This window comes from Rhipicephalus microplus, chromosome X (assembly GCF_043290135.1).
Source record: "Rhipicephalus microplus isolate Deutch F79 chromosome X, USDA_Rmic, whole genome shotgun sequence".
Lineage (NCBI taxonomy): Eukaryota > Metazoa > Arthropoda > Arachnida > Ixodida > Ixodidae > Rhipicephalus > Rhipicephalus microplus.
The window spans coordinates 198,668,258-198,680,691 of record NC_134710.1 but is presented as its reverse complement, the minus strand read 5'-3'; the positions used below and the strand labels follow the sequence as shown (position 1 = coordinate 198,680,691).

General features: G+C 42.7%; 2 protein-coding genes across 2 annotated transcripts in view; one reads left to right on the top strand and one right to left on the bottom strand.

Moving 5' to 3' along the window:
• LOC119187693 (endochitinase) overlaps nucleotides 1-9,975 on the top strand; it is a 23,369-nt gene extending 13,394 nt beyond the window's left edge. Inside the window, exon 3 of the mRNA XM_037435771.2 lies at nucleotides 8,856-9,975. Within this exon, the coding sequence (XP_037291668.2) occupies nucleotides 8,856-9,905 (1,050 nt within the window). The 3' untranslated portion in view covers nucleotides 9,906-9,975. The remainder of the gene's footprint in view (nucleotides 1-8,855) is intronic.
• LOC142775925 (neuronal cell adhesion molecule-like) overlaps nucleotides 1-12,434 on the bottom strand; it is a 935,753-nt gene that overhangs the window by 459,586 nt on the left and 463,733 nt on the right. The window lies entirely within an intron of this gene.

The following is a 12,434-nucleotide window of genomic DNA, read 5'->3' as shown; positions in this document are numbered from 1 at the left end:
GTTATTATCCAGTATATTCACAAAGTGCCAGCAGCATTGTATGACGACCAATTAATGCACTTAAAGATGAGCACAATTCTAATCACCTTTTATTTGTAGGGGCTGCACTCAACATAACCGCTCTACCTTATTTTTTCTAACCCATGTAGAAATAAAAAGTATAAAGCATGGAATCTGTGCCACACACGCACAGTCGCCGAACACGGGGTGCGTTCCTCTTTCTTTTGTATTCTTTCTGTGACACCCTCCGGAACATTCCTTCGCAAATGATCGGCCCAGTAAAGTGTTCGCCGAAAAACTGAAGCGTGGCAAATCCTTCAGTGCTTCTTCCCGTGTATGACTATTCTTTTGTACTTCTTTTCCGTGGCTTTATGAAGCAGTGTACTAATATGCAAACTGGGGGATCAGAACTTTCGTGGAAGATGTCGTGTTTCCTGCCTTTTTCTGAATGCTGGAGCATTGCAATATTTCTGGGACGTGTCTTCTCAGAGCACGACAGTTGCGGTGTCCAGGTCAATAGGGTATACGATTCGCTAATACTTCCCCAAAAATACAAAACAATGTTCTTTTAATTGGCTTAGAGTTTGCATGCATCATATCATCACTACTTCGACCATAAACATCGGGTCATCTAAACATGGTGTGCCATGAAACCAATAGTTTAAGAAGGCCAGGTGAAGTTATTTTTATTCATGAGTTGTTTCTTGTGTGTCAGCCAAGTATTCTCTCTCTCCTGATACAATCACGTATACTTAAGCATTACAATTTACATCTCTCAAAAAAACAGCATTCGGGCTCTTGATGTGGGCTCTAGGTATTCATGTATTTTTGCGCACCATACATACGCTTACTGCTTGATAGTTGGTTAATGTGATTGAATATTTTATATATACGGAAATGCAGACACATTTCAGGTCTACATATTACGCGCTGAATTCAGTCATTTCTTCCGGTTTTGTGAGGAGTATTCATAAAATTGACTTAATTCGGTGTAGGAGGAGTAGTTTGTATATCTATTTTTTGTTAACTTTTCACCGCAAAGAGCAATGGTATTTCGCTGCGCAGTTCTTTAGCACCTTTAGCAGTTTGCCTGTTTTACCAAGTTCACCTTTCCACAGCATCTGAGTTTTCTTTTGCTGATCCCACATTTGCGAGTGAACAAAATGGCAAATAGTTTCTTGTCAGAAATTGCCAACTGCTATTTAGTTTCACATAACACATAGTCCAGTAAGCACGAATCACATAGTAGATGAAAGTGAACGAGCATGAGAAAAATACTTCTACTGTTCTAATAATGCCGACGTAATGCTTCAGCTGCTTCGAACTTTGATCAAAGAACAATAATGTTACACTTATGTCATGATACTGTAACAAAATCTCGCGTCTTTTTCAATACTGACGTGTCGACCGTATTTGAATAGTAATCATGGTTGAGCCATTAGTACTGCAGTGCAAGCTAATTTTAAGGTGCCTCGAATATGCGAATGCTCAATTGTCTTCCTGTTTTAATTAATGAAGGCGATGGGCTTGCTCTCGGTCACCACATTCGTTACGTTGTGTAAGCAGCCACGTACTTGCATTTAGACAATGCGCCAGAGTGTGCGTTTCAACAAGCTCCTCCCACCTGACTTATTCCGCGAAGGTTTACACTCATTAGCATATGTATCTAGACTGCACATTAAAACCACATAAAGAAGAGCAAAAAAAAAGAACACAAGGCACGCGCGAAAAGGAATGCGAAAAGAGTGGAAAGCCATGCTTCTTTTGCTGCGCCACACATGACTGATCACTGCTTGCGACGAGCGCAACCTCCTGGAATGCGTCGAAAAAAGAAGCGCGAAGGAACAAAGAGGTTCAGAGTGGTAGCTGTACTATATCACCTGCAAGTCGTTTTGCGTAAATGGTACACCATGTAATGTGAAATGTAACTTCTATTTTTACGCAAGGTCGTCCGATAGTGGGATTGAGTACAACAGGTTATTTCCGTAACGTCTACTTTAAAACTGAACTTGTGCATATTTAGTAAATCGTAATTTTGCAAAGCTTGCTAGATAACTTTTATATAAAGGTACACAAATTTGCGAAAATGGGCACCTTTAGTAAATGCTACCGTGTTTAGAGTGGACAAGTAAATAAAGCTAATGCTAAATAAGCATAGACAAGGCAATCAATAGTAACCGATACAAATCAATACTGATTCATTGTGAGTGATACTAATTAGGCTGCTGGAATAAACCTGGATATGCTTGGACAAAATTCTTATATCTTCAGTATATCACAGCCTGTTTTAGTTTGTACAAACCAATTTAACACTACACGATACCAAACTATACTATAAAGTGGGATCAGGCAAAATTACTGAATATTATGTTGCATCATTCAAATATGGTCCAGAATGAAATAGCACAGCCATGAGGTACATTAGACGCGGCTATAGGCTATGTTCTTTCAGATTAAACATGAATAAATAAATCCAGGTTAAGATAATCCTGAACAAGTACATGTTGAGTATATTGACAATAATTAGCCGTTTAGGTTATTGGTATGGTCGCATTGAGCTAATTTCATTAAATTCTATAAAGCTAGATTAGGGTAATCCAAATCTACAAGCATCAATATTTGAAAAGTAGAGTTTGCCTAGCTAGTTGGACGAGAGAATATGGCCACGATAGGGCAATTTCTATTAAGCAGGATTAGGCTGATCTACACTAAGCTAATCCCAAGCAAGTGGTTTCGGAGTGAGTCGAGATTGTATAGCCTGTTGTATGTTGTAGCATAGTTACGTTAAGCCCATTCGCAATAAGCTAGATTAAGCTGATATGACTTAGACTATTCTTAAGCGAGCCTTTTATCAGTAAGGTTAAATTGCCTAGCCTTTTGGATGACTGAGTATGATGATCATAAATAAAACCTTAGTTCGGTCCAAAGAAGACGCAGGATTGATTGACATGTAGGGTTTAACGTCCCAAAACCACCATATGATTATGAGAGACGCCGTAGTGGAGGGCTCGCCCCGCCACGGTGGTCTAGTGGCTAAGGTACTCGGCTGCTGACCCGCCAGTCGTGGGATCAAATCCCGGCTGTGGCGGCTGCATTTACGATGGAGGCGGAAATGTTGTAGGCCCGTGTACTCAGATTTGGGTGCACGTTAAAGAACCCCAGGTGGTCTAAATTTACGGAGCCCTCCACTGCGGCGTCTCTCATAATCATATAGTGGTTTTGGGACGTTAAATCCCACAAATCAATCAATCAATCGTAGTGGAAATTTGACCACCTGGGGTTTATTAACGTTCACCCAAATCTGAGCACACGGGCCTACATTTCCGCCTCCATCGTAAATGCAGCCGCCGCAGCCGGGATTTGATCCCGCGACCTGCGGGTCAGCAGCCGAGTACCTTAGCCACTAGACCACCGCGGCGGGGCGAAGACGCAGGGGAGAACCTGCGCCAACCGGGCAATCCCACGTAGCGACCACCTAGCCAAACTTTGCAGCGCGTTCACGGGCACTCTTGATGGTCAGGGTTCGATTGTTTAGTTCGGCCACAATAAGACACAACAAACTGAGCCGAATTATTGAATGAATGAAACATGTCGCATATGCCTTGGTGTACATTTAAAGCATGTCATGTTCTTGATGTAATGAGCCGTCATTCATGTTTTTGACATACTCTTGTCATGCCAAGTCAATTTCGCTGCTCGTCAACCTAATCAGTCGACCGTGAGAGAATGAGGACCTACGCATTCAGTAAGGTAGACATACCCACATATAGCGCTCTAAAAACGTTTATTTTGCCATCAAATACATCGCGCGTGGCTTCTCTATTTGTTATTACCATAAAATGTTCAAGCCCTACCACCAGAAGGGATAAACTGAGCCAAATGACTGCGCATTTTACTGAAAGTAATCCCTCTCTGCATGCCAAGCAATGCCAGTAAGCATGAACGATTGAACCAATATGGTGTTTCAAAAACACTCTCTCATCCTTATTCTGGGCACATCCAGGCACCCTATCACTGCCATAAAGCAAACGCCCCTAGTGGTATTTGATACGAGAAATGTTATTAACTACTTGTTGTGGGGTTTCTACCCATTCGTTGTTGCAGCAAAATCTTCGGACGTGTGTTGTAGAAAGCAGTAGCATATCCGCTTTTTCACCAGTATAGTATTCAAAAGATGCAAAACGAGCTGCATGAAAGCGCTTCGTCTGTGCCCTTGTTGGCTTTGAGGGTGAAAATTTTTATACCGTTGGTACCAAGGAACTTGCCCGAATGGGAATAGACGCCCCCGAACATGCTAGTGTGAGGCACGATGTTGGCAAAAAGACTACGCGACAATCTCGCTGGCATCGCTGCACTGTCTAAATGTGGACTGAGTGGCAGCGTTGACGTGTGCACGTGCGGTGTTCCTTTGAAAACTGCCCCAAATTCTGCACATGTGTTTTTGACCCCATGCAATAGTTTTTGCTGCTATTTTTATCAGCGCTGCAATTGCGCGCTCCACACTGTCCTCCTGTCAGAACCACCGTAGGGAAGCACGGAGCAAACTCCTGTGCCCGAGAAGCTTCATCCTTGCTAAATATCACCCCAGGAAAACAAATACACTTCGGAAGTACTTTTACGTGCAAGGCACACACGCCCGGCCTCCCTCGACGAGCAGTCGCGTCAGAGCGACGTACGTGGCAGGTTTTATCGGGAATATTTCTGCAAAGGAGATTAGGGCAGGTTATGCTCAATGAACGACGTCTTGTGAATAATTCAAAGGAAATTGCGAAACCTCTGCTACAAGAACAGCGTAAGAATGTGCTTGTTCTTCCATTGACATCGTAACATTGTATACTACTCTCTGCTTTATTGGGATGATCAGGGTGAACAGAAGAAGTTCCTCAGACAGGCTGGCCGACTTGAAGCGAGGACTGCACTCCTCTGCTGTATAGTTTTTTTTTTTCAGACGGCGATTATGAACAGGGACACGCGCCACGAGAAGGAGATGACGTCACCACTAACCCCCTTAAACCTAACAGGATAAGGATGACACGGTGCCTTTGAAAAAAATTGCCCGCAGCTTCCCTCGGGGGAACACTGAGGAGGATGCGGACCATATAATTGGTTAACGGGGTGTTAAAGTGCGACTTACTTGGGTCGATGGCTAAATTGGTTAACGTGGTTGTGAAATGGGGTGTTAAATTGCGACTTACTTGGGTCGATGGCTAAATTGGTTAACGTGGTTGTAGGAGGGGGTGTTAAATGAGTGAACACGTACACACGTATGCGAAAGGGCGGCGCTGGTCGAAGGGACGTCGATCATTGTGTTTGTGGATTCGTTGGAATTCATTTCACCGCGACCTTGGACGTCGACGCGCCGTACAAACCAACCGACGAGCGGCAACTGAGCGAGCGAGCGCCGACCTTGAGTATATATACAGCACGACGGCGCATGCACTGTCAGCTGTTGAATGTTCTCGAAGCGCGACGCCACATGCGCGTCCACTGGAGAATCAGGAGAATTGTAGATGTCGAACGCGGTGTGTAGAGGAGGAAGGGTGCACAGATGGTGGAGGAGTGAAGCGCGCGCGGTGTGTAGAGGAGGAAGGGATGCACAGATGGTGGAAGAGTGGGCGACGGCGCGACGGCGCATGCGCGCGCGTCAGCTGTCGAATGTTTGAGAAGCGGTGCGGACGGCGCGGACGGCGCGGACGGCGCACTACAAGGCGCGAGTATAAGATGCTCCGCATCTAAAAGATAGGTTCTCATATCGAAACGCTGGCCAGCCTGCTGAGGCACTACCACTGTTCACCCTGATTACCGAATACGTTGTTTCCATCTGTCGGCTGCCATCTAAATTTTGCATTTCTGTGCTTTATGAGTGTTTATCGAGCGCAGTGTGATGAAGTATTGAAAATAAGGATGAAGTCGATGTTTAAAACTCTACTAGGATGAAAGTGCATTAACTATACTGGGATAAATGCTTCACAGCTCTAGAATTTTATCTTAGAACGGCGGTATTTGCTTCACTGGTTATTGTAGTGGCTGGGGGGCACCCATCTTGTGCGTTATATTCTTTCATAACTATTGTGCAAACAATCAAGTGCAACTAAGCCTGTAATATATGTATCTTGATTCGTTATTGATTATTTCTTCATTGTTCAGGAATAAAGTATTGGTTAGTGAAAACGTGTAAACGAATCACCCATGTCTTTCAGAAGTCTTCCAAAGGATTAAAGTTTACATGAATGAGGCGACAACAAAAAGAAGCATTATTCTTTGGCATGAAAAAAGTTATATTTTACTATCAATCGTATTTGTTGGACGTAGAGGTAGAGGTCAGGCAAAAACATTTTGCCTTATACCAGCGCTCTGAGTAGGTTGATAAAACAAGATAGAGTGATAAACTGCTTGCATTCGTTGTGAAAATTTCGAGAGCACTCGAGATGAAACGTAATTTCAATTCAAGCATTTGAAATGCCCGAGCTTTCTCCAAGGCCTCATTTGAAGCTTGTTCGAGCCTTTGTAAGCCTCTCAACATACCAAAAGAGAGAGTGAATATTGTCAACAAAGGCGGAAGAAAAGTTTCAACAAATCCACAACTTTGAAAGAAAAGTTTCAAGAAATCCACAACCTATTTCAAGATTCACAAACCATAAAAGAAATTGTAGTAAATAGAGAGTAAACGTAGCTTTCACTGATCCGCGCAAGTTGTCACGCGTTTGCTCCGCATATCTGCCAAAAACGCGAAGAAGACATGCGAACAACAGCATTTTTGAAACCCAACCAGTGCTCGAGTCAGCATGTGTACAAAATCTCGTTTAACGTCTGGCTAGTTTTGCATAATCCTAAATAGAAAATTTCGCTTACGAGAATGTGCGTGAACACAATGTCTGTGTGTTAGGAATCTTCTACATGCCCTTCACTTTCATTGTAAGCAGTGTAAAGACAATGCGTTTTATAACGGCTGCATGAGTAGTTTAAAATCAAAATCTTAAATGAATATTTCAATAATCTTGAACAAAGCAGTTGTATCAGCGCGTCACTATAACTCCTACTAAGAAACAAAATTTAGCTACAGCTTTTCTCTGACATTTCTGACTTTTCAGTTACATGCGCAGCCAAATATTAATGGCATATTTCTTTATTAAACATAATATTGAAAGTCATCACTCGTGCTCCTTTCATGTGTCTTTTTTGTAGTTGTTCACTCGTGCTGCTAAATTTTTTTGTCATAGACCAACCATTCCTCCGCAGCAAATTGGAGAGTCTGGCTAGTTAGATGATATTCATAAGTGGAACAGCGCCATAGTCAACATCCACCTGCTTGAGCACCATAGCTCTTTGAAGGGTGTGCAGTTTTCTAATTTGTCCACCCACTGTGCTGCCTGCGATTGATCCCGAGAATTTTGACGCACGACCATTGTTTTAGGCACAATGAATCTTGCATAAGATAAATAGCGGAAGTTTTGGCTATCAGCAAAAATGTTGACGCGTGTGCTAGTGCACTGTCAATTATACATTACGGAATTGCGAGCTGAAGTATTTGAAAAAAAAAAACTTGATGATGTTACATATGTAGTCCTTTTTCACAGGTATAGGCTGCGCGTGCATGGTTTCGTTCTTCTTTCTTTGCTTTTTCGTTTCGCTTGAATAAAGCAATCAGCTGTCAGCCAGCCCTCGTGTTATTCAGATTTTCTTTGTGATTTGTTTTAATTTTTAAATTATGAACTACTCATTTCCAAGATACTTCTACAGTATAACGTATGACCATAACTGACGTTCTTATAGCGGCAAAAACATTTACGGGAACGTATGTAATAAAAAGAAATATTTTAAATAAGAAAATGTTTTTGGTATTGTGGTAACTAAAGTATTAAAAGCGGATGTTGATGGTAGTACAAGAATAATGTTCTTAATAATAATATATTTATAATTTTGGGGGTTTAACGTCTGAAAACACGATTATAGTGGAGGGCTACGGAAACTTTGGCAACGTTGGTTTCTTGAACGTGCACCTAAATCTAAGCGCAAGGGCTTCAACCCTTCTCGCCTCTATTCAAAATGCATTCGCCCCAACCGGAATTAAATCCCGCGATGTTCGGGCTAGAAGATGAGTGCTATAAGCTCTAGACCACTGCGGCGTGGCAAGAATCATATTTCTCAGCACAATAATATTTCTCGCGCAGAAACAGCCAATGTACACATGTGTCGGCAGAACACCAACTTTTGAATGTTTTTATGAAGAGGTCAAACGCCCTTCTGTTTTCACTATATTTTTATTCTATGCGAAAATAAGCTAGCTGTGATATATCTAACATGGACGCAGAATTGTAACACAGTGGAGATGCTGTTCTTATATTATGTCTTTTTGTGTCTGCCTCCAAAAAATCTGCGTTGGATTACTTTGAAGAAATGTGCATTGCCAAGTAGACCAGCTTCGTGGTTTGTTGGGCAGGCGTCAGTGTAACAGTTTACATTTAAATGTACAACCAGATGATACTAACTCGGACTTCACCTTTTATTTTTGCCGTCAGATGATTTCTACTTAATTCCTTGAACAGACAAGTACAGACGATATTTTCTTAGTAGTTTTTCAATGTGCAGCTGAACCTGGGATCGGAAGTTTGACCCTGTTTCCGAAGCCTTCGTATCAATGGGGAGTGGCACAAAAGTGTCCGCAAACTTACAGCTGGGTGATTATAAGGTCATCACTTAGACGCTAATATTATCAAAGCCTACTTTACGCCTGATGAATACACTTTTGTTTTGGCGCTTCTAACCTGCGATCTTAATTTTTTAACAAATGACAGTGTGACGACTGATGAGTATTCTTCCTATTTATTTTGTTCTTTTCTCTCACATACGCGAAGACGGAAATGCACTGCTTCTACAACAGCAAGGCACCAGAACACCCACTGCCGTTCACCCCCAGTGACGTTCCAGTAGGATTGTGCTCTTCAGTGATCTACTGCTGCCTTGGGCCAACAAGCGATGGTTCCAACCTCACTTTTCTGAACATTAATTCCACTGCCGGACCACGTGACCTCGAAACATTCAGTTCAGTGGTGCATGGCTTGGACCCTTCTATGCGACGCCTTGTCGCAGTCGGTGGTGCCCGCTTGAATTATGAGCACCTGACAAGAGCTTTACACAATTCGGAGTCGAGGACCAAATTTGCAAATAGCATCATGGAATTTCTCAAGCGTCCCTACCTTCGAAACTTCGGGCTCGTCCTGCATGTAATACAGCCCGAAAAAATCGCCAAGCCCCGTTTGCTCGACACTTTCGTCGTGGAGTTGTCCGCCAGGTTCAAGTCCAGAACGTTTATGCTTACCCTGCCGCTAAGTAGTGACGTGGAGAGCAGGTACTTTCACCCGATGGCGTACAAGAACGTAAAGGCGTTCATCAAAATGTCTCATCGCTTTGGCACGCCCACCATTGGCAGCTGTCCCAATCCAGTGCGTGGCCTGCGGGTGCACTCACTGGAGAAGGTGATGAGGGATGTCAAAATGATGTATCACCACCAATGGGATGAAGGCATCAGAGAAAAGACTCTCTTCACCATTTCACTTGCCGGCTACATATACTGGGTGAGAAATGGCTCCCTCGCCAGAGTGACTAAAGGCCGCGTCGAAAAACACGCACTTTCCGGTTACTGGGACATCTGCCGCAAAGTGGACGACGCCAGCTGGAACCACAAGTACATTAGGGAGACTGGCTGCCTCACAGCTTGGTCCGGTCGCAACTACGTATCGTCTCTTTCCCCGAAGTCGTTCAAGTTTCTCGATCACAAGCGAGATATAAGAGGCATCGTTGTGTTCGACATTGAGAAAGACGATTTCAAGGGCATGTGCGGCGATCCTTACCCCATGCTTAGAGCACTCAAGGAAAGCCTTGTGAAATATAAGGTTGATAAGTAATGCGAAAACATGGCTGGTCCCTCCATCACAGGAATTGGTTAAATGTGAAAGCGAAACGTGTTGTCACTCGAGAGCCTATTGTGCTTTGGTATTGTTACGTAAAAATATTGTTGTATATTTTATGTACCAGTCATACGGAATGATACGGAATCACGGAATGATATTGTTACGTAACAATATATCAGAACTTGCGCAATATATATTGGTGTTTGACAGCTATAGCACCATTCGACATGTATGCAGCCACGTTAGCACCTATGGTGGTACATCTCTATCCTAATGGCTAATGCCACAGGTCATGGTATAGCCTTTGTTGTAGCTGAAGTAGTTGTCATACACCTGGATACAGCATATCGGAACTCCGAGAAAAAATGGAATCAGTAAGCACATATAAAAGTCAGTTTTGTCGGAAGGGCGAAGAAATGAAAGCGATAGCTACAAATGAGAATGTCGCATGAAAAATGGCAAGCACCTTAAAACTTGCAACATGCAGCTAAAGCACGTAGGTCACATCGAAAGAACACACAGGATGAGCATGATGAAACGTTACAGCTCGACACTTCAAGCGCACTGCTTAAAGGAATAGAGGGTCGAACGAAACACAAGCACAAATATATACAGATAGAGTGCGAGCTCCCACTGTTGTTACTTCCTTGCGTTCCAGCAGCGCGCTGTTTTCGCAAACGTGGATTCTGCACCAAGCTATGTGACCTTAGTGCACTCTCTATCTACCAAGCAAACTATGCGGGGAAAGCATAAGACGTACAAAGACTAGTGTGGAGGCGCGTGCTCACTCCTTTTTTTACGGCCTATATACGCACGGCGGGCTGTTGCTACCTATCACCACAGCTTTGCGAGGAAGCTCCGAGCCAGCTCATTGTTTAAGTCTCTGTCGGCAGCAGCGGAAAACACCGCGCGCAGGGATTTCTGGGCTCTGAGCTCGCTGTGGTCCTGGTGGAAAGCATACAGAATAACTCCGGTGATGTCCACTTTTCAGTACGGGGGCGCTAGCCACTGATCAGCCTGTTACTGTTGCAGGCAAATCATGACTTTATGACGAGCATGAGTGACTAGTCATAACATAGAAATTATGACAAGTCTCTCATGAATTTCATGATTTATATTTCAAGGCCCTGTTGTTCTTGCGGCGCTTCCGTTCACATGACAAGTTGCAAAACTGGTAATGGTATGACATGACTGCATGGCGAACACAAGCGACAGGTCCTAACATGAAAAGCGTGACATGCATGTCATGTAATAACATGACTTTATGCCACACTCGTGATGTGCTCGCGGCCATTTCGCTAGCTTCACATATACCAACATTGGTGTTACAGGACGTGAAGGGGTGACGAAAGTATGTGACAGGTGCAAACATCATAATCATTAGATGCATGTTACGTAACAACACGACTACATGCAATGCTCTTAATGCGAATCACGGCCGTTTCGCTAGCTTCACATATACCAAATTTTGTATTACGTGACGTGAATGAACGACGAATGTAAATGACACGTCAAACATGAGAATCGTGGTATGCGTGGCATTTGCAACACGACTACATGCTACACTCATAGCGCGACCACGGCCGTTTTGCTAGCTCATCATATACCAAATTTGGTATTACATGACGTGAATAAACGACGAAGGTAAAAAACACGTCCAAACATTATAATCAAGGCATGCGTGTCGTGTAAAACATGACTACCTGCTACGCTCATAGCATGCTCGCAGCCGTTTTGCTAGCTCCACATATACCAAATTTGGTTTCACGTGACCTGAACAGACGACGAAAGTACATCACACGTTCAAACTTGGTAATAATAACATGAAAGTCATGTACGGCATAATTTACCTCCGCCTAATATTGTTGTACTGAATTGAAAGTGACATTTAATCCTTCCTAGTTCGTACTTCGCATGTAATCGATTCCCACTGTACGTGAGATCTGCCATGTTTTAATTCATTTTTCATAGCATGGACAAATGAGTAGGAAGCTGAATTCCGCACTTGACACGAATGTGCGATTGCTTCTCGGCTTTTGAAAAGTCGGCCTCTTGATTATCAATGGGCATAAAAATTACGCATAACTTGTTCTTCGCTAGAGAAGCTATTTAGTAAATATTTACAGCATGTACACATGCCGGGCTGTCGCGGCACTTGAAAATAAGATTCGGGCCCTTTTTTGGCAGCATTGTAATTCTTGCTTTAATGTTGATAAATGGTAAAAAGTTGAAAGTACATTCTTAATAGGGACGGCCACTGTTTTTCGCAATTAGCTCTAGCTTTTAAGTCACAATCATATTAGCAGGACTAATTATTATTATTGTTATTATTATTATTATTATTATTATTATTATTATTATTATTATTATTATTATTATTATTATTATTATTATTATTATTATCATAAGAGTAATAATATACAGAAATAAAAACACACGAGTTAAAAATAACATGAAAGAGCAGGTACTGATAGAGTTTAAGATAGGCACTGAAATACAAAAAGAACAAAAAGTAAATCAATG